Consider the following 19,969-nt stretch of genomic DNA (forward strand, 5'->3'; position numbering starts at 1 on the left):
AGTCCAAATCCCTCCTGCTATAAAATTGCAACATGATGTAACCCAACACTAGTTACCATGGTGACAGATGTCTGGTTCTGGTCATTGACCTTATTTGTTTGGAGAAGAAGAAGAGGAAAAAGGAACATTGCAAAAACAACGTTTTCCTTCTGGGAAGGGAAACATATTGAATGCTTAAAGCATAGTTTGTATGCACTACCATAATATGTGTCCAAAATTGCATTTGACTTAAAACTCAACCATACCATTTTTGGACATTCAGAGCTATTCTACCATTTCAGACATATCATTAAATATCCAGAGCTAGAAAAATAGTCAAAAGATTGCTTGCAGAACACATTAACACTGTTTTATGCAAAGCCATGAGCTGAGATTCCTGGTAACCCTTTTGTAACCCTCTTTTCACAGGATTGACACAGAAGAAGAGGTGACAGGTCTGGGGTCCATCATCAAGCAGGACCATGTGTTCAGCTACTGTAGCTATCACGTAGACCTGTGGAGAACACAACACATCCACAACCTCTTCACAACCATGGGGTAAGTTCAACATTTCTCACACCCGAACATCCGAAATTTCAGACTTCTGGGAAGTATTTTGGTTTTGGTTTTCTAGAATGTATTGGAACTGTGGAGGGCTTTCTGAATTCCTCCATATACCAGGTCACATACACTGCTCACTTACTCCCAACGTTAACTAAAACTAGAAAGGTAACATTTGCAAAAGCAAAATGCCATAATGTTTTACCTTCGCATAGTGGTCTGCCGGTGTTAATTGTTACTCAAGTACATTCATATATTACATGTTTATGGTCAGACAGGAGTATAAATCCCTCCTGCTATAAAATTGCAACATGATGTAACCCAACACTAGTTACCATGGTGACAGACGGCTGGTTCAGGTCATTGACCTTATTGGTTTGGAGAAGAAAAGAAGAAGAAGAAACAGAGCAAAAACAATATATTTTCCTTCCATAAACATAAATATAAATATGTAACCCAAAACATTTAAGTGGCTCCCATGAGCCTTGCTTTGTGGTGAATTATTAAAAAATTGTAAAAAGATTTAAAAATGATTATTTCCTACAGGAGCAAAGTGAAGTCCATCAAGTACACAGAGCACAAGGGTCAGCTGCCACCCAGGGCGATCTGTGTTTGTGAGGACTCCGCTGTACGTATCATCGCCCCGGCAACGGGAAATGTACTGACGACCGTGCTGCTGGACAGCAACAGGACCATCGTGGACGCTGTTTATGCTGAAGCAGAAGGTATTTTCCCTTTCTTTCTGTATCACTCAAAAGTCAGTATGTGTTCAGCACCAGGGACAGTGTGTGATGGTAGTTCAGTACAGTGAGTGTGTGATGGTAGTTCAGTACCAGGGACAGTGTGTGATGGTAGTTCAGTACCAAGGACAGTGTGTGATGGTAGTTCAGCACCAGGGACAGTGTGTGATGGTAGTTCAGTACCAGGGACAGTGTGTGATGGTAGTTCAGCACCAGGCACAGTGTGTGATGGTAGTTCAGCACCAGGGACAGTGTGTGATGGTAGTTCAGCACCAGGGACAGTGTGTGATGGTAGTTCAGCACCAGGGACAGTGTGTGATGGTAGTTCAGTACCAGGGACAGTGTGTGATGGTAGTTCAGCACCAGGGACAGTGTGTGATGGTAGTTCAGTACCAGGGACAGTGTGTGATGGTAGTTCAGTACCAAGGACAGTGTGTGATGGTAGTTCAGCACCATGTAGAAAACATGTCATTGTACACATGTTAGTAATAACATTGGCTTTTCTTGTTTTTTTCAGAAACAATGTTTGTTGCACTTGACCATGGAGATCTGGTGAAAGCCTTCACTACCAGCAACCCCTGTACCATCAAGGATGTCTTCCATCCTAATGCCCGTAAGCATTCCAAATTATCATTTCTCCCAAGTGCTGTACAGTTTCTCAATCAGCCAATATTGGGAATCGTGTAGGGAGTTTGGTAGAGGGTAGTGTAACTTAAGTAATTTTTGTGAACATTAGTGCATGTACATGAAATTTGAGATTTTGTTTTACGTGTGTCTGTCTGTGTTTTTGGATATTTGTGGTCAGCAGAAGATAAGAATTTCTGAATGGATTATGATGATATTTGGTATGTGGGTAGGTCTGGGGAAGACAAAGGTCAAGGTCAATTTTGGGCCACCTGGCAGCTTTCCTTGGTACTGAAACAAATCAAGTTTCTATCTCTTTCTGCATATACATGTACATGTATATGTTATGGTCTTCACTCATAGGAAATTCAAACTCTACTGGATAAATCACGGACTGGATAAATTACGGACATAATTTCCAGACGTTTCGAGTGGTGGATGTCATTTAAAAGTCTGTCAATATTGTTTCCCTGGATGTCTAACCTTCATCAACGTTTGTTTTGGTCTTGTTATAACTTGACACATTTCCCCCTCCCCCAGGAGGAGAATGGTACAACTGCCTGTGTATCTATGAGTACGTGGTGAACCCGGCTATCCAGTATGTCACCTGGCAGAAGACCCTAAAGGCAGACAGCGAGGGAATCCTCGCGTTACGTCCCAAGAGGTCCATCGTCCCCTCCACCACATACACCAACCGGACTATCGTACTGGGAGGACGCAAGGACGGACACATAGCTGCGCTAGACTGGGAGACTGGGCTGCCTTACTTCAAAACTGATGTAAGAAATTCCTCTCTGATATTAGTTCAGATGCAGCAAATTCTTTTCCATTGATCCAATCAAATAAAGCTGGGACATGCTTTTGCACCACGCCTGCCTCTCTTTAACCAAAATGTGTGTCTCCCGCAGGCCCATGGCATGAGGGGTGTGATCAGCATGGTGGCAAACTACAAGGAGAACCAGATCATCTCTGCAGGCAGAGGTATGTACATTGGGCCTGAAATACTGCATTTACCTGTATATGCACGGAAGTGGTGGTAAAGGTGGTGGGATTTTTGCAGGTATTTCTGATGTCTATTTCTGAAATATTGAAGTTTGTTCTCTCCCAGTTGACATGTGAAACAAGATTAAAATTATGAGAATTAACCTCCAGCCTGCTAAGGTAGCCACTTGGCATCAAACTTCATATTGATTACAAGGTTAGACCGCAGGGAGAAGGCTTATTATATTGGTTGAGTTGATTAGATTTGGATGCTGACACTTGACTATGCCCAGTGGCAATGCTTTCTTCACTTTGCAGCTCAAATTTTTTATCAATGGAAGGCTTTAGGTGGTTTAGGATGAAAAAGGAACTGTGACATGTTTTTTTTTTTTTTTTGTAAGCCTGGAACTAGTTCCCAACGATTTTTTGGACTTGAACCTAAACATTTTTACAAGTCTGGAACCGGTCCAGCAAACCAGTACACAGCACTGGTCTTAGGTTTCCAAAATTTGAAATGACTGGTGATGTGTGTTGCTTAAAACTACGCCTGTCATTACCATTATCATCAATTCATCCTTTGTCCCTCTTTAATGCACATGTTACTAAACATTTCTTTTGCTTGTTCTCCCCAGATAATGTGGTGAAGGTGTGGCGTATCTTCCCGTTCTCGGAGGAGGCCCTGTCTCCGCTGATGTCGTTCTACTGCGCGCAGACGCCGCTGTACATGGCCACGCTGAAGGAACGTCTGTGTGTGGGCTTCCAGGAGCCTGCTACGGCCACCTACAGTGTGGTCATGTATAACCTGGTCGAGAAGAGTAAGTACCAGTCATGCCTTCAAATATCAGAGTTATCAACCAAGAATTAAGCTGATTAAAAACTCGTATTTCCCCAGAACTCATTGCCACCAAGCACAGTTGGGGCATCATCACTAGAAATCTTTAAACAGCTCCTGCAATTAAATGTGCAAAGATTGAATGTAACAAGTCATTAAGTGTGATATCGCTAGCTGACGCCGTGCCGCGTGCCTTCGAAGCTGGTGTGTTACGCCGAAGGGCGGTTATACCGGCTATACTGATACAGATACCGAAATTAAAGGGGCACACCCCAGTTTATTTTGTGTTTTTTATTCAAAGCTGCACACCCTCAAGTGTATCGACTGTCTTTGCCAGGGACTAATTCGGAAGGAAAAAACTGTATATGGGATAAAAAGAATATCTCTTCAGCTACAAGACCAACTGAGTTTGGCTTCTTCAACCAACCTTAAATTTTGGTAAAATTAACAGAAAAAAACATTATTTTCACTCCAAAATTTGTAATATTCGCATAGGATAATCCTATACAAAAAATTATCCCGGCAGAAATGACTGATGCTGGCTCAAAGACACAAACCTTTTCATTACCCAAGCCAATTATAAAAAAAATCCTAGCACTATAATTGTTTTTAATTGTCTAGAGTAGGTTGACAGCACATGAGTGGGGAAGATTGACAGACAGAATAACAGGAGGTCAAAGGTCTCAGAATCTGGCTGGGAGGCAGCAGGAATTGGGGGAATTCAGGAAGCCGGAAGTTGAAAATCTCTGATTTCTTGTTCAGAAACAGAAATCAAAATTCATGTTAGACTGTTCGAAACATTATGTGTAGTAGAATATCTGTATCAAAGTGTCTCGCTTTGTTTCAGACCGGTTTGACCACCGGCCAGATGACGACCACATTGATGACATCACGGCGTTGGCGTGCTGCCCACGGATGAAAGTGTTCGCTTCCTCCAGTCTGGACGGGACGGTCAAGATTTGGAACGAAGAAAACAGCCTCATCAGGTATGCTAACAATGCACGTTCCTGGGTACTGTGAGTCTTTTATATGCATGTATGTGCAAACAAACAATTAATAAAATAAACATTTGCAACATTTACATTTGTTAATTCTTACTCAAACACATTCATATAAAAAATTGTATGGTGACAGGAGTGTGAATCCCTCCTGCTGTAAAATTGCAACATGTTGTAACCCAACACCAGTTACCTTGGTAACAGACGTCTGGTTCAGATCATTGACCTTATTTGTTTGGAGAACAAGAGGAAGAAACTGAGCAAAAACAATATGTTTTTCTTCGGTAAACATAAATAAAACATTCCCCGTGGTTTCCCATGTGTTGTACTACAAAATTGTTTCAAATACAAATTCAAAACACTGTGAAAACTTCCTTTTCCCTATCATCACAGAAAAAACACTGCGGAAGTAAGTGAATTTACAAATTATAGTGTTAACTAAAGGTTCTTTGCACACCTCCAATGTGAATTACCTGCCAATGTTTCAGTAATTGTTATCGGTTGTGGACAGAAATGCCTTGACTTCACTCCCATTGATTTGAATTTGATAACTAGACTATTCACAGATACTCAATACTTCTTCATTTAGTAGTTTGTTTTATAGTAAAGGCTCTAGTAAAAAAAACTCCATAGCACTAGACATATATGTGTGTGCCAAAGAGGTCCTGTAATGATACGGATGTTCTCTCTCTCTCTTCCCCTCCAGGATTATCAAGCTGAATGTTGCTCCCCACAGTGTTGCCTTCTGTAGTCAGAGAGGTGATCTACTGGTGGGCATCGGGAAACACCTCCACAGGATAGAATATAACCACTGTGAGTACTTAGTACAGAACACCTCCACAGGATAGAATATAACCACTGTGAGTACTTAGTACAGAACACCTCCACAGGATAGAATATAACCACTGTGAGTACTTAGTACAGAACACCTCCACAGGATAGAATATAACCACTGTGAGTACTTAGTACAGAACACCTCCACAGGATAGAATATAACCACTGTGAGTACTTAGTACAGAACACCTCCACAGGATGGAATATAACCACTGTGAGTACTTAGTACAGAACACCTCCACAGGATAGAATATAACCACTGTGAGTACTTAGTACAGAACACCTCCACAGGATAGAATATAACCACTGTGAGTACTTAGTACAGAACACCTCCACAGGATAGAATATAACCACTGTGAGTACTTAGTACAGAACTTGATACAAACATGCTTAGTTTAGTCATATCAAAATTAGAAGACTCTGAGCCAGACATAAGAAAACATGTAAAACTGAGACTCAAAAACTTCAAAAAAAGAGAGCTGTATAATTTTTTTTATCCCTATGTCCGTGATTAATGTGTAATTTTTTTTAGTTTTTTTTTAATCAAAAAGGACAAACAAGAAAAGTTGTATAGTCAAACATGACCAGGAAACCACCTCTTCAATCTGGCCATAACAACTTTTCGCGGCCCCACCTTTATTCAGTGACTTACCAACCTGATGAAACTATTCATAAACAAATGAAATTGATGTTGAAAATGTTTTTTTTTTTCCTTCCCAGACATGCCCAAGACGTACATTTTCCGTATGGTGTCCATGCAGTTCCCGGAGCCCTTCCAGGAGGAGCCAATTTCCTTCAACAACGAGCACGTGAGCCAGCTGAACCAGGGGGACATCAAGAGGCTGAAGAACGCACACTCTTCTCTCTTCAGGTGGGAGTTAGTTGTAGTGTGTTGAACCTGTTCTAAGTATTTTTATTTAGCACTTGTAGATGTAGTGAGATACCAGAGTATGACTCATATCACTGTAATAGACCAGTTTATCTTTCAAGGGATTGCAAGAAATGCTTACGTCACAGGAAGGACATTTCTAATAGAATGCCGTTATAGAACCTGGAAGTTGAATGCTGCTTTTGCTTGTGGTGTCCCCCCTGGCAGATAACTGTGATGGTCTGCATTCTGCTCTCAGATACCAGAATCGGCTATCTGGTGAGATTGGGTGGAAGGAATTAGGGGACAGCCATCCTTCAGTGAAGAATCAATAAGCTTTAGACTCATTGTACAAGCCCAGGTCAGGAACTTTCAGAAATTAAAGTTACACACGTCAGTAAATCTGCTAGGGGGACAACGCAAGCAAAAGCCAGTTCCAGAATGGTGTTCTATTCGAAATGTCCCCCCTGTGATGCAATCAGCAAAAGGTAAACTGGTCTATTGTACCTAATAGTATATAGAACTGCTTTTTTTTTTATCACCATTACCTGTACTCAGCTTGTAAGAGCATAAATGTTTTTACATTGCTTAGAAGAAAATTAGTCTGATCTAAGCTGTGCCTTCCCAACAGATTTGACCACTTCATGGACATTCTCAGTGTAGAGGAGGAAGAAGAGCTACACAGGGAGGAGAGAGAGAAGGAACAGGTAGACTTAGACATTTTTATCAATAATGATTCATTTGTCTCAGGCAATCAACCTATAGCACATGTATATATAGTTAAGAGATGACTTTTGGAAAATATCAGGAGAAAAAATATTTTACTTCTTAATCTCAGGTCTGCTGATAATCACTCAGCCGTTCAACATCACTCAGTTCTCATTGTTTTGTTTTTGATTTGATTTATTTATTTGCACAAATAAAAACAAATGATAACAGTAATCAACAAATGCAAAACAACTAAAATAAAAACAGTGTGAAGGAGGAGGAAAGAAGCCTTGTCCTTCCCCTAGAAACTTACCAAATATTAATCATGAAGCTAACAAATAAACTAAAGAAAACTTACATATAACTAAACAAACACCAAAATTAACATTAATCAGGAAGCTAACAAAATAATAGCTAATGATAAATAAACTAAAGAATACCTAGATACAATGTATAACCAAACAAATCTCAGATTTATATATAAGCTAATGCAATGCTACAGTGACAAAAAGATCAATTTAGATTTAATTTAAAATTAAAGTAATGTACATGTATACTAGAACACATACAGCTGAAACTTTACAGAAAGGAAAAAATAAAGAGCAAATTATATGTCAGATGAGTGGTTGTTTAGTAGGAAATGTTTTAACATGTTTTTCTTCCCAGATCTACGCAGTCCTGCAGGCACGAGACAACGAGCTTCTCAAGATCAAGAGCGGAGAGCTGACCAGACAGAAGAAGCCCAAGCTAAACAAGAAGAAAGTGAAGAGTGAGGCTTTCAAGAAGTACCTGGACCTCTTCTACAGGAAGACTCACGACATCAAGGTGGGAACCCTTCAAAAGTATCTTTTGAAAAATCATGGTATATTTTGTGTCAATGTGTTCATATATACATTGACATAACTGAAGGATTTAAATCACAATTTATTTTTTATCATAAACTTGAGTCTGACTCAACAGTTTCATTTCTGCACCAGGTGAAAGACCCTGATGACTTTGACCCTGACACGTACTTCCTTGAGCCACCCGAACCAGGTAAGGTTTACTCCTTTCAACTTTGCAAAAAATTACAACATGCGTGTGGCGTGTTCCATAAAAGTTGATAACATAACTAGAAAGGTAACATTTTCAAAGCAAAATGCATGATGTTTACCTTCGCATATGGTCTGCTCTGTTGATTCTTACTGTACTCAAAAACATTCTTGTGGTCACGACAGGAGTCTAAATCCCTCCTGCTATAAAATTGCAACATGATGTACATGTAACCCAACACTAGTTACCATGGTGACAGACGTCTGGTTCAGGTCATTGACCTTATTTGGAGAAGAAGAGGAAGAGTAAACAGAGCAAAAACAGTATGTTTTCCTTCGAAGGTAAACATAAATACATTTTGTGCTATTGATTTGGGTAATATATTAGTATCACACTGTATTAAATTATTGATGTTTTTTTTTCCACAGAGGAGGACCCCTACATGCCAGAGAGAGGTCCTCTGGGGTTCTTCCCTCCACGATCTGCTGCTGTGAAGTCTGTCCCCACCACACCAGTGACCTCCCTGTCACTCGACAGGGATAAAAAGATATCCAGAGAGCCTACTGGTAAGGGACAAAATGTGGACCCTTGGAGCTCTTAATTTATTGGTCCATTAATTAAGATAATTTATTGTGTCCAATTAAGATACCCGGGATAATTAATTTATATATTGTGGTGTTTTCCTTTATTTGTACTCTGGTGACAGACATTTGGTCCAAGTCCTTGACCTTATGTGTTTGGAGAAGAAGAAACTGAGCAAAAACAACATGTTTCCTTCTGCACGGGTAAACATAAATAGTTGGTTTGAAAACAAAAATAACTATAATTATAGCAAATGACACTGAGAGATTAATATATACATATATATATACCAAGCTTATAATGTTAATCCCTGTTATTCTAAATGTAATCATTATGATGTTACAATGTAGGTGCAATATATATATCAGTCATTTTTGCGACTCCCAAAAGCTGATTGTTCTTTCCTATATGTGAACATCAGGAATAGAGTCTCTACCAGAGGGGCCTGTAGAAGAGGATGTAGAGGAAGTGAAGGAAGAAAAGAAAGAGGAAGAGGAGGAAGAAAAAGAAGAAGAGAAGCCCCCGATGACGTACGTGATCAACCCCAGCGGGTTCATCCCTAACTCCATCCTGGTGAGATTGCTGTGGCCTGCGGAGGAGATGGAGAAACAGAAGAAGAAGCAGGAGGAGTGGAAACCTCCGACTCTCACGGCAGAGCAGCTCGCACAGATAGAGGGCAGCAGGAAGGTGGGTTGGAAAGACCACTCTTCTTGGGCACAACGTTGTCTTAAAGTTCTGATTGAAACACATCCAAAGACTTGACTCACAGACACATATTAGACTTCTTCTCAAAACCCTTGTCCTGCAGTGCCTAACAGTTGTTGGGTTGCACAATACAGAACTAGCCATATAGCACCCTGTATAGGTATGATTTTGGGGTGTTTCTTGTGCAACGCATCAGACCAAAGCGAAATGCAATGAATGCAGAAGTAACTATGCCACCACAGGGCAAAAAATTTAGGTCTTAATATATTACCTGATTAAGACATGAAATTATCGAAAAATATTGTGTAAAAAATGCCAGCAGGACAAGGGTTAAAGTTCTGATTGAAATGCATCCAAATGCTTGACTCACAAAAACATTATAGAATTTCTTCATAAATGGAGTTGTTCCAAGGACATACACAGTCATGTACTTCTTACCAACTTATAACTATAAGCAATGAAATCCTTGGAAACTTGTTGAATGAACTGTGCTTCGCTCACTTCTGAGTCTTTGCTCCATATACAGGTTTAATGTTGATATCTGTCACACTAACTTGTAATGATTGCTGCTGTTGAGTTATCTGAATGAGCTTTACTAACATGTCTCTCTTCCATGCAGACCTAACATTGCTACCTTATGCTATAATAATATACTAACTCAGTCTTGAACTACTAACATCCTTTTAAAACATAACAGGAACATCAGCTTCCATCTACTGTGGATGCAGAGCTCCCACAGTCCACTCCCTTCAACTATCAGCTTGCTCTGATGGTCGTTAACAAATTTAAAACCCGTCGGAAAAGACGCACCTTGCTACATCGGCTTAAGGCTGAACTTAAAACGAGAACGGATCCTTCCAAACCGGTCGAAAAGTTTCCTTTAAGTTCTGCCGAGAATGTTTCTGTACCTCTAAGTCCACTCGTACAGAAACAGGACGCCACTGTGCCTTTAAGTTTTCTTGAGAGGGAAGCGGACACAACTACTGTACCTTTAAGGTCCCCTGAGAGGACACTGGATGCCAGTTTACCTCTAAGTCCTCTCGAGAAGAAGCAAGACACCAGCTTGTCTTTAAGTTGGCCCGTGAGTTTGGAGTACCCGTAGCTGTGACGTGACTGTGTCTTGTAGTAGCTGTCAATGCATGCACCTGCAGTTCTTGTGAAAAATGCAAGATGGCATCACTAAACTGTGTAGACCACAGTTGTCTTTGTACAAATGTACAAAATTTAATGTACATGTACTGAGATGGCTAGTCTCTAGTACCAGCACAGAGAAAGTAGCTTTGTGTATGTGGTAGAACTTGCACCTCAAAACTACATTAATTTTATGCTGTACTCTCACCACAACATACATGTATCAAGGACCTTGCATGCTTTCAAAGGCTGAAGTTGATTTCAAATTTCAAATTTTGCTAAATGCACTTGAATTAACATGTCCATTGCAACATTTCTTCAACATCATTGTATATACTTTATTTGGTCTTCAGTCATTAACATTTACAATACTGTTGTAAACATACATGTATCTAAAGTATGGTGTCTTTCCAAGTCTAAAGTAGACATATACCAAAAAGCAGTTACTCAAGCAACTGGATATGATTTTGGAAATGGTCAGACATATCAGCTAGTATCCACTAGCTTTCGTCAGTGACTGAGAGACCAGAGAAGAAATGCCTCGGCTTGACTTGTCAAATTTTTTGACTAACATTTTGTCTAACTTGAAAAAGTGAGACAAGTCAAGACGAGGCATTTCCCCTCTGTCACTGACGATAGCTAGTGGATACTAGCTGAAACGTCTGGCTGTTTCTGAAATCATATCCAGTTGCTTGAGTAACTACTTTTTGGTGTATCTTATTTACCTGGATGTCTAACCTTCTTCGACGTAAAGTAGACATACATGAAGTATCGATCTCACACATGTACCCCTCATGTATATCCAGAAACCTGAGTCTGTGGAGGAAGATTTTGAGGATGAGGAGAAGACCTGGTCAGATGAGGAGGAGGAGCCAACGCCCATGCTCTCCAAACTCATGGAGAGGGCCAAGAAGCCCCCCACCCCAGGTCAGTACTGGGAGGAACAGTCACTCAACACTTGTAATAGTAGCCTGGTATCCAGCCCTATTGTACCTACTGGGTCTGGGATGCACAATCACTTAATACTAGTCTTGTAATTGTAGCCTGGTATCCAGCCCTGTTGTACCCACTGGTACTGGGATGTATAATTATAGGATAGACAATCTATTACAAAAATAGCCTGGTATCCATCCATGTTATAGGGCCCTTTATGTCCCTTCACAAATATGTGAAACAGTAGGTACAAACATGTATAAAACTGGATACCAACATAAGTGTTATTATGTTTTGATAGATACATTTTGTACAGTACAGTCCAACATGTCTATGGGACCACACAAGGGACTTGAAGGAGATGGTCACAGTAGACAGCCTGGCTCTTTAGGGTAGTCCTTAGACTTAGAGGTGGCCTTTAGTACAGTTTTGACTGTGCTTCTACTTTGTATTATTATTATATGGAATGAACACCAACTGATTAAGGCTACAAGTCAATTCCTTGTTTGTAATACTGTATCCAAGAAAGTACATTGTTACTGCTAGTAGCAGTTATGAATGTTAAGATTGTATTCTATTCATTCAGCTGACATGCAGCCAAGATTTCTCAACCAGCAAGGCAGTAAGTTCTTTGTGTGCCTTTGATGGAAGGTGCCTCTCAGGAAGGTGGCTGGGTTCTTTAGCATGCTTAAGGTGTGGCTGTCTTTGAACAATGGACCAAGGGATTGACAATCCTTCAAAGTATGCAAATCATAGAGTTAAGCAGACAGCTTTCTTTTCTTCTGGTGGAATGGCTACCCCCTACATGGTGCTACCAAGCCATTCTAGAAACACCTGAAGGGCAAACTCTTTTATTCTGTCCCAGTCATGAGATGTTGTTCATTATTTTCCTCCTCCACACAGAACCCTCACCGGAACCCTCACCCGAACCTCCGCCCCCGCCCAAGCCCAAACGCGAGATCAAACCGCGGCAGCCGATCAAGAAGCTGGTCACCAGGCCCCTCACGCCCCCAAACCCCCCACACCGTCGCCTCCCCCACCCCCACGTGAGCCGACACCACCGCCCCCCTCACCGCCCAGACCCCCCACCCCCCTACCTGACTTCATCGCACAGTTCGATGGGACAGACTGGTACAAACAGTTCTTCTCGGACCCCAAGGTGAGACAAGAATCTGGTTTTATGAAACAAGTTTAAACTGTAATTTCCAACACAAGAAATTGGACTCACCCAAATTTTCGACTGTGCAACTCCAGTCTTTGTCAAGGAGTGAACAACACCAATTTTTTGTGTTGGAAATTGCTGTTCAAATTTGTTTCATAATGCCTTCTACTAAGTTACACAGATGAACTTTCAAGATGAGAAATCTGGTTTGATAAAAAATTTATGAAAGGAAGTACAGTTACAAAAATACACTTCTCATTAAAATGCATAATAGTCTGTACCTTCAATTGGGAACTTATTGAAATCCATTTGACTTGATAGAAGAAAATTACAATACCAGGTATAACAAAGGAGTATACTTTGATGCTATTTCAATTATCTTGTCAATCTTTGAGTTACATGTACCTTCTTAGCGTTGTTTTGTGAATGGCGTTACCAGTAGTTTCTAACATATATAGATAGACAATTGATGGACACGTATCTGAAAACCAAAAATAGGCCCTTGGGTCATGCACATGCATTAATTGAGTTATTTTTCTTTGCGTGGAAGAACATCTCCAAGCCGTGGACCATGCAGTCGTATCTGAACAACCTGTTACGTGTGCTGAGGATAGCAGACTGGCCACACAAGGCAGGGATCGTGGACGCCATCACCCTGCTCCACTCACAGGAGAACTTCACCAACATCGCAGATATTGTCAAGGTTAGGGTTAGGCTTGGCGTTAGGGTTAGGGTTAGGGTTAGGCCTGCTCCACTCACAGGAGAACTTTACCAACATTGCAGGCAGTGGTCCAAACACTAACATCATCATAGCTTGCACAGATAAAAACAAAAGCAAAGAAATCACACAAAAATGTTCTTGTGACATTAGCTTTTTGTCAATATTTTTATACCCAAGTGGACATGATGAGGTGCTTAACGATTCTTTGACTTGAAGAGATAAATGTTTTATTTGTCAAAAAAGATTCCTGAGAATTATAAATTCCATCTAAATTTTTTAGTGCTTACTGTCTATTAATTGTATTTCAATCTATAGATTGTTTTTGTTATAAATCATATGAGTTGTAATTAATTAATTTGTGATTTTCTCTTGTCAGGTTGTTTTGGATTTCCTGAGTGGCCCTCCTGCACCAAACATACGTGACCCCAGGGAGAGACCATTCGTGGAGTCCGCCCTGAAACTCCTGAACGCTCTCCGCATACAGAGTAAGGAGTTTGTCCTGGAACTGATGGCGCTCTACTTGGAAAATGACTCCGAACTACGGTAAGCACCTTAAATGTCAAATTGAATCATTTTCGCTCCTAACTCCATGAAAAATGGTTAGCTTCCAGGCCAGTATGTGTTTAACTGTCTAGGACTAGGAAAAAAATGTATTGCATTTCCTGTTTCAGTCCTGAAAAAATTACTTTGTTTTCTAGACTTTGGCAATCCCTATATAGGGATCCAACTTATACAAATTAGATTAACCAAGTAAAACTTATAGTTTCAATGTCAATGTTGGAAAACCGATTGTACAACATTTCATCACTCAGGTGTCAGATTATGGAGCTAGAATGTCCCTTTTTGGGGTCCACCCCAAAAAAAGGCTAGGGTTGGCAGTTTTTTTCTAGGGTCGGTCAGGAAACAGGAAACACAACATTTTTCTTCTAGGCCTTACCACGTTCCTGATACATGTACTTGATACATGAGACAAATTACTGATCACTCAAGACAAATAACCTCCTCAGGCCTCGAAGTTAACTTTTCTTCCTATTGTCCCAGCACTGTCCCAATAATGAATTTCAATTGTCCCAAAGTGATAATGAACTGCCCCAATCTGTTTTTTGGGAAGTATTGTATGACTGCAACTTGAAGTCAACTTTATTTTGCTTAAGTTCTGACTGCCATGTGCACTATGATTGCAGAGTAGACAGGAAATTTGGGGGGACTGATAAACAAAAGAAAGGCTGACATTCTGATGTTGATTATTTTTCTATTGTCCCAAAAATGTCTCAGGGTGTCTTTTTAGCTGTCCCAGTCTAAATTTTAATGGTCAGTGGCCATCGGACCACCTTTAATGTCGAGCCCTGCTCTTGATCATGATGTATATTTTTTGCAGCCTGCTAGTCCACAAGATCCTGAGTGACATCGGCATGCAGGATCCTCACAGGTACTTTTTACCGGGAGATGGACACCTGGACTGTGACAGGGGAGAGCCACTCCATGCTGAAAAACATGGCGGAAGGGTGGCTGGACACTTGGATGGGCAAGTTCAAGGTAAGAGCACTTTGCAAACATGTGGGGCTTGGCCTTACATGTAGGAAAGTTCATCAAAATGTAAGGAAATGCTGGTCTTGTTGCTCAAACAATGTGTGAAGTTTTTGAATACAGTAAATTGTTGATTTTGAAGGAATGACTCAATGCCAGGTTTGCCTAAGTTGATGCTAGTAAAAAAATGATTTTACCCTGTTCATGTAATAGCTGACAGGTTTGTGTTCAGTACTTGGGTCTTTTTGTCTTAAACTTAAAGCCATTTTGACCAACTTTACTTGCAAAGAGTAGGGTGGTGCAGTTTTTCACCTACAGCTTGACAGTAGGAGGCAGAATATACGTCTAGTACATCAGATTAAAGCTTTAAATGTACCTCTACCATCTGTAGGTGCACCTGCAGGCCACGATTGACCAGCTCAAGTCTGGCGGTGTCCAGGGGATGACCAGACTGCCCACCAGACCAGGCCGCAAGGGCAAGGGCATCCTCAAGAAAACACCTGTAAGTAACTACAATGAGTAGCTCCTTTTCGTATCCCATTCTCTAGGACCTACACACACACTGTACAGTTCATTTTCTGTTTTTACTTTTTCATTCTTCTTCACCTGTTGAATATGTTTGTATCCTGTGTTGCAGGATGAGGGGGAACCAAGGAGAAGACTTTCTGGTAAGTCTACATGCTTAATTCATAATTCGTTATTTCAAATTGCTAAATGATAGTTTCACATGAACAACAAGAGAAGACAACAATGTACCAGTAGTGTTACATTTTTATATTCTTGTATACATTTCATGCATCATAGCTGAACATATTCAGTGAACTATTCTAGATTAATTCAGATCTTTTAACATGTTGTAAAATTCTGTTCCATAAACACAGCAACTGTTTATCGCATACTCACTGGAGAGAGCATGGGGATGTAGCCACATCAAGCCTGTTTAAAGAGAACCAGTTCTGTAGAATATCAACTTGAGTTAGCTACCTGGATGCTGATAGATTTTGATTCCTTTCCCCTCACCAGTTACGATAGACGCCCCGCCTGACCAGTCAGCGATCGAGCACGCCCAGCCCATCGAGGCGGTCAACTACTTCTGTGAGCTTGTGCGCGAGGAGGAGCTGGCCAGGATGAGGAAAGCGCAGGAGAAAGTCCCCACTCCCCAGCCGGAGGGAGCCAAGAACACAGTACTGGTCCTGCCACACATTCCCAGGTACAGAGTCGGACTTTCTCAGTTCTAAACACTCGGGGACTGCCCCCATATCAATTTTCAGATTAAACTCTAAGGCCATGTTGATTTGATTTATATGGATGATTTATATGGATGGCATCCGCGCATGAATTTTCTGCCGTTTCCAAAAAAAAAAAGTTTTCAACCATACTGTAAATCGTACAAAACAGTTGTAAAAGGAGCAAATATATACCGTAATTTGCAAAAAAAATATTTGAAAACGATACCAATGTCGTTGGATGCCAAAATCAAACAAAAAAGAACAAAAATGTACCAAAGGGTACCAAACTTGAATTTGTCACGGCATTAGGCAGCTAGAAGAATACAATGTAACTATGAATGATTTCAATTGGTCTGGATATAATAATTATAGATATTTCAAGTAGTTTTTATTTAGACAAAATTTTGTGTTCATGTTTTGGTTAAATGCTGTGTGTGTAACTTAAGGAATGTAACCTGAACATACATTGTATGAAATCTTATAGTAACTGTTTCTTGTTTCAAAGCATCTTTTATACTTGAACCTAACTTATCTTGCTCTCCTTTCTGTCTTCTCTGCATCTCTGTTGAAAGGAACTCTTCTCAGGTACTGAAATATGTAACTAGGATGTATTAACAGATCCTTGAAACATGTGCATTGTCAGCATAATTAATTTGTTATGCCTATTTGCATTGAATCTTGGAGGGAAGGGGTACAACTAGTTGTGCATCCAGTGGAGTTATGTGGGAAACCTGGATCATATTTTAGTCTATACATCTCTGACCATACATGTATGTTCCCATTGGAGATTAAGCATATTATACAATGTACGTGAGCTTTACTGTGCCTTCTGCATGTTCTGACACTGAGTATCTGTTCTTAACTCCACAGTAAGGGGAGCCTGTTACGTCTGGGAGAGACTCACACCAGTAAATGTCATAGACACAGGGAGACAGGCCTGGCAGGTGAGATATATATGATTTATCTATTTCAGGCTATCTTAGACATCTACATGTGTGTGAACATATTTAGTAAATCATGTGGACCAACAACGTATTGGAATGGTATCTGTTGAAGTTTATTCAGACTTAAGTGAGGGTAAACATTTTAAAAAATTTAACAAAAATGGGAAATGAGGATCAAACTACTTTTTGTACAGCCTGCTAATATAACTGTTTGACACCAAATTTGTATAAATTGTTTATGGGGTTAGGCAGTAGGAAAAAGGTTAAAAGCATTCATTTGAATCACTCACAAATGCATATTCTTACTAGTATTAACCCCAACTAAACTTCAGACTGACCTTGACTCATTGGACACCTGGGCCGAAACGAACTCCATGTTACTTAACCCCAAAAAATGTAAAGCAATGTATTTCTGCTTCATGAGAACCCCCCCAGTAATGCAGCCACTGACTCTCGGAGGTCAGCCACTTAGCATAGTTACACAAGCAAAGTTACTTGGTTTGCACATACGCTCTGACCTACGGTGGTCTGATCAAGTTGACGCCATGGTGTCCAAGGGCAGTAGAAGGTTATACTTATTAAGTAGGCTGCGTCGAGCTGGCCTCCCAAGCTCTGACCTTGTCACAGTGTATTGTGGGTATATTCGACCAATAGTTGAATATGCCACGCCCTGTTGGAATGCGGGTATCACAAAAAAACAATCTGACAGCATAGAAAGAATCCAGAAAAGGGCATGCAGAATCATGCTGGGTAGAAGCTATCACTCGTATTCCGAGGCCCTGTCAACTCCTGACCTCCAACGTCTGTCTGAACGGAGACTGACCCTGTGCCGGGCCTTTGCCCTTTCAGCCACTAGGTCTAGGCACGCCCCCTGGCTACCTGCAGACAGTAACCACCCACACAATATGCAGCTTAGGCAAACACGGCGATACAAACTACCCAAAGGGACACAAAGATATCTACATAGCCCGGTTCCCTCAATGTTGCACATTTTGAACACCTTGGACCTATAGTAGATTATTTTTTTTATAATAGCTGTATATTTTGTAATAGTGTTTTATCTTATGTTTGTTGTAATAGTTTTTAGCTATATCATGTAATTTGTAACCGAGCCTGTATTTGTAACGCCGTAATTTTAACGTAAAAGTGCAATAATCTAGTGCAATAAAAGTGCAATAATCTAGTGCAATATTTGATGCTTATGTTTAAGTTATGTACATGTTAAATATATTCTACCTGTGTATCCCATTGTAAAAGCTGCCCAATTCAGCCTGCGGGCTGCAATTAGCAACTTATATGTATGTTGTATGCATGTTCCTTTCGAAATAAACCAGTCATAAATTTTTCAGCAGATCCTTTATGGTATGATCTATTATGCTAAGAGTTTTACAGACACACATGTATGTGACTCTTACACAGACACAAATAACTCTTACACAGACACAAATAAAACCATAGACATGTGAAGGTAGACATTATGCATTTGCAAATGCATAATGTCTACCTTCACATATAGTCTGCTCTGTTAATTCTTACTCAAACACATCCATATATACAATGTCATGTATAGTCAGACAGGAGTCTAAATCCCTCCTGCTATAAAATTGCAACATGATGTAACCCAACACTAGTTACCATGGTGACAGATGTCTGGTTCAGGTCATTGAACTTATTGGTTTGGAGAAGAAGAAGAAGAGGAAACATCTAGCAAGAGCAATATGTAAACATAACTAAGTAACATGGTGCTATGATATGATAGACATTTTCCTCCATTCCACAGACGTGACCCTCCCCCCTATCCTGCCCAAGCGTAACCTGGTGGAAGGTTTCACGCCTTTCCTGTCCTTCCCCACCAAGAAGATCACCATGAACCCGTTCCCCAGCCCTGCTGACTGGTACTACGAGGAACTCCAACAACCCATCCTCATCACCCTCAAGACGGCACCCAAGTACTTTGTCCATGAGCTGTCATATCTACATGAATGACAATGACATACATGTAGCAGTGTACTATTAAAGGGCTCCAAATGCTTTCTTTGTACCTGCACTGGTGCAGGTAACACTGAAAGCTAACTGGGATAGTTTGTAAAGTAAAACCCAGTATCCTTCCTGAAAGAGACTTTCAATTCCAAAGTTGTACCTGCTACAGGTCAAATTTGAATTTGAATCTGAAGTTTTATGGACATTGAAACACATATCATACTGTGTCTGCGACCAAGTATATGTTCCTATTCGATACAAATGTGCCAGTTTATAAACTGTTGTCAAATATTTTATGTTGTACATGTACATGTACATGTATATTGGTGTGTAATCTAGTGCCCGGTAACTCAAAATGTGCAAGCTATAACAATGAATGCTGCTCGTAAGTTGTACATACTTTTTTGTGTTTGACTGTTACATGTAAGTATCAATGTAGTGTTGCAGTACTATTACTGTTACTAACAGTTCTATTCTTGTGACTAAAGGTATTGTTAAGATCTAATGAATACAACAAAAGTATGTAATGTCTCTATGTAAGAAACATTTTATGATAATGATGTAAATATTAAGTAACAGTTAATCTTTAAGATTAAAATTCATGCAGAACGAGTATTGTTGTTTGTACATTGATTGATCAACCCTATATCACATTATGCTATAGTAACAGTACCAGTTAACATTAATTCTATTCAGCTATTAATACATCAATTTGTGCAAATTAAAATCACTGTTGACACTGTTAAATGATTTTGATCCTATGGAATCTCCAAACCAATAGATATTACTCTGATCTACTTATCTAGCCTGTTGTCTACATTAACAATATTATTTGCTTCTTTTCCAGTTATAAATTTAAACAAAACATCTCCTGCATTAGAAATCACCACCAGTACAC

The 19,969-nt window shown here is 40.1% G+C and overlaps 1 protein-coding gene across 1 annotated transcript in view; it reads left to right on the forward strand.

Annotated features, from left to right (window-relative positions):
• Positions 1-19,117, forward strand: part of LOC109473910 (WD repeat-containing protein 97-like) — a 24,622-nt gene extending 5,505 nt beyond the window's left edge. The window contains 27 exon segments of the mRNA XM_019774061.1: positions 409-537; positions 1,087-1,265; positions 1,798-1,893; positions 2,445-2,683; positions 2,813-2,885; positions 3,518-3,700; positions 4,565-4,703; positions 5,422-5,528; positions 6,270-6,420; positions 7,049-7,124; positions 7,792-7,950; positions 8,103-8,160; positions 8,586-8,723; positions 9,161-9,426; positions 11,382-11,502; positions 12,095-12,130; positions 12,412-12,519; positions 12,522-12,667; positions 13,221-13,373; positions 13,768-13,934; positions 14,770-14,824; positions 14,826-14,927; positions 15,310-15,420; positions 15,556-15,586; positions 15,942-16,128; positions 17,018-17,091; positions 18,872-19,117. Coding sequence (XP_019629620.1) covers positions 409-537; positions 1,087-1,265; positions 1,798-1,893; positions 2,445-2,683; positions 2,813-2,885; positions 3,518-3,700; positions 4,565-4,703; positions 5,422-5,528; positions 6,270-6,420; positions 7,049-7,124; positions 7,792-7,950; positions 8,103-8,160; positions 8,586-8,723; positions 9,161-9,426; positions 11,382-11,502; positions 12,095-12,130; positions 12,412-12,519; positions 12,522-12,667; positions 13,221-13,373; positions 13,768-13,934; positions 14,770-14,824; positions 14,826-14,927; positions 15,310-15,420; positions 15,556-15,586; positions 15,942-16,128; positions 17,018-17,091; positions 18,872-19,077 — 3,490 coding nt within the window. The 3' untranslated portion in view covers positions 19,078-19,117.
• The last annotated feature ends 852 nt before the right edge of the window (positions 19,118-19,969 follow it).

Source organism: Branchiostoma belcheri, unplaced genomic scaffold, assembly GCF_001625305.1.
Source record: "Branchiostoma belcheri isolate BF01 breed outbred unplaced genomic scaffold, Haploidv18h27 scaffold3, whole genome shotgun sequence".
NCBI lineage: Eukaryota > Metazoa > Chordata > Leptocardii > Amphioxiformes > Branchiostomatidae > Branchiostoma > Branchiostoma belcheri.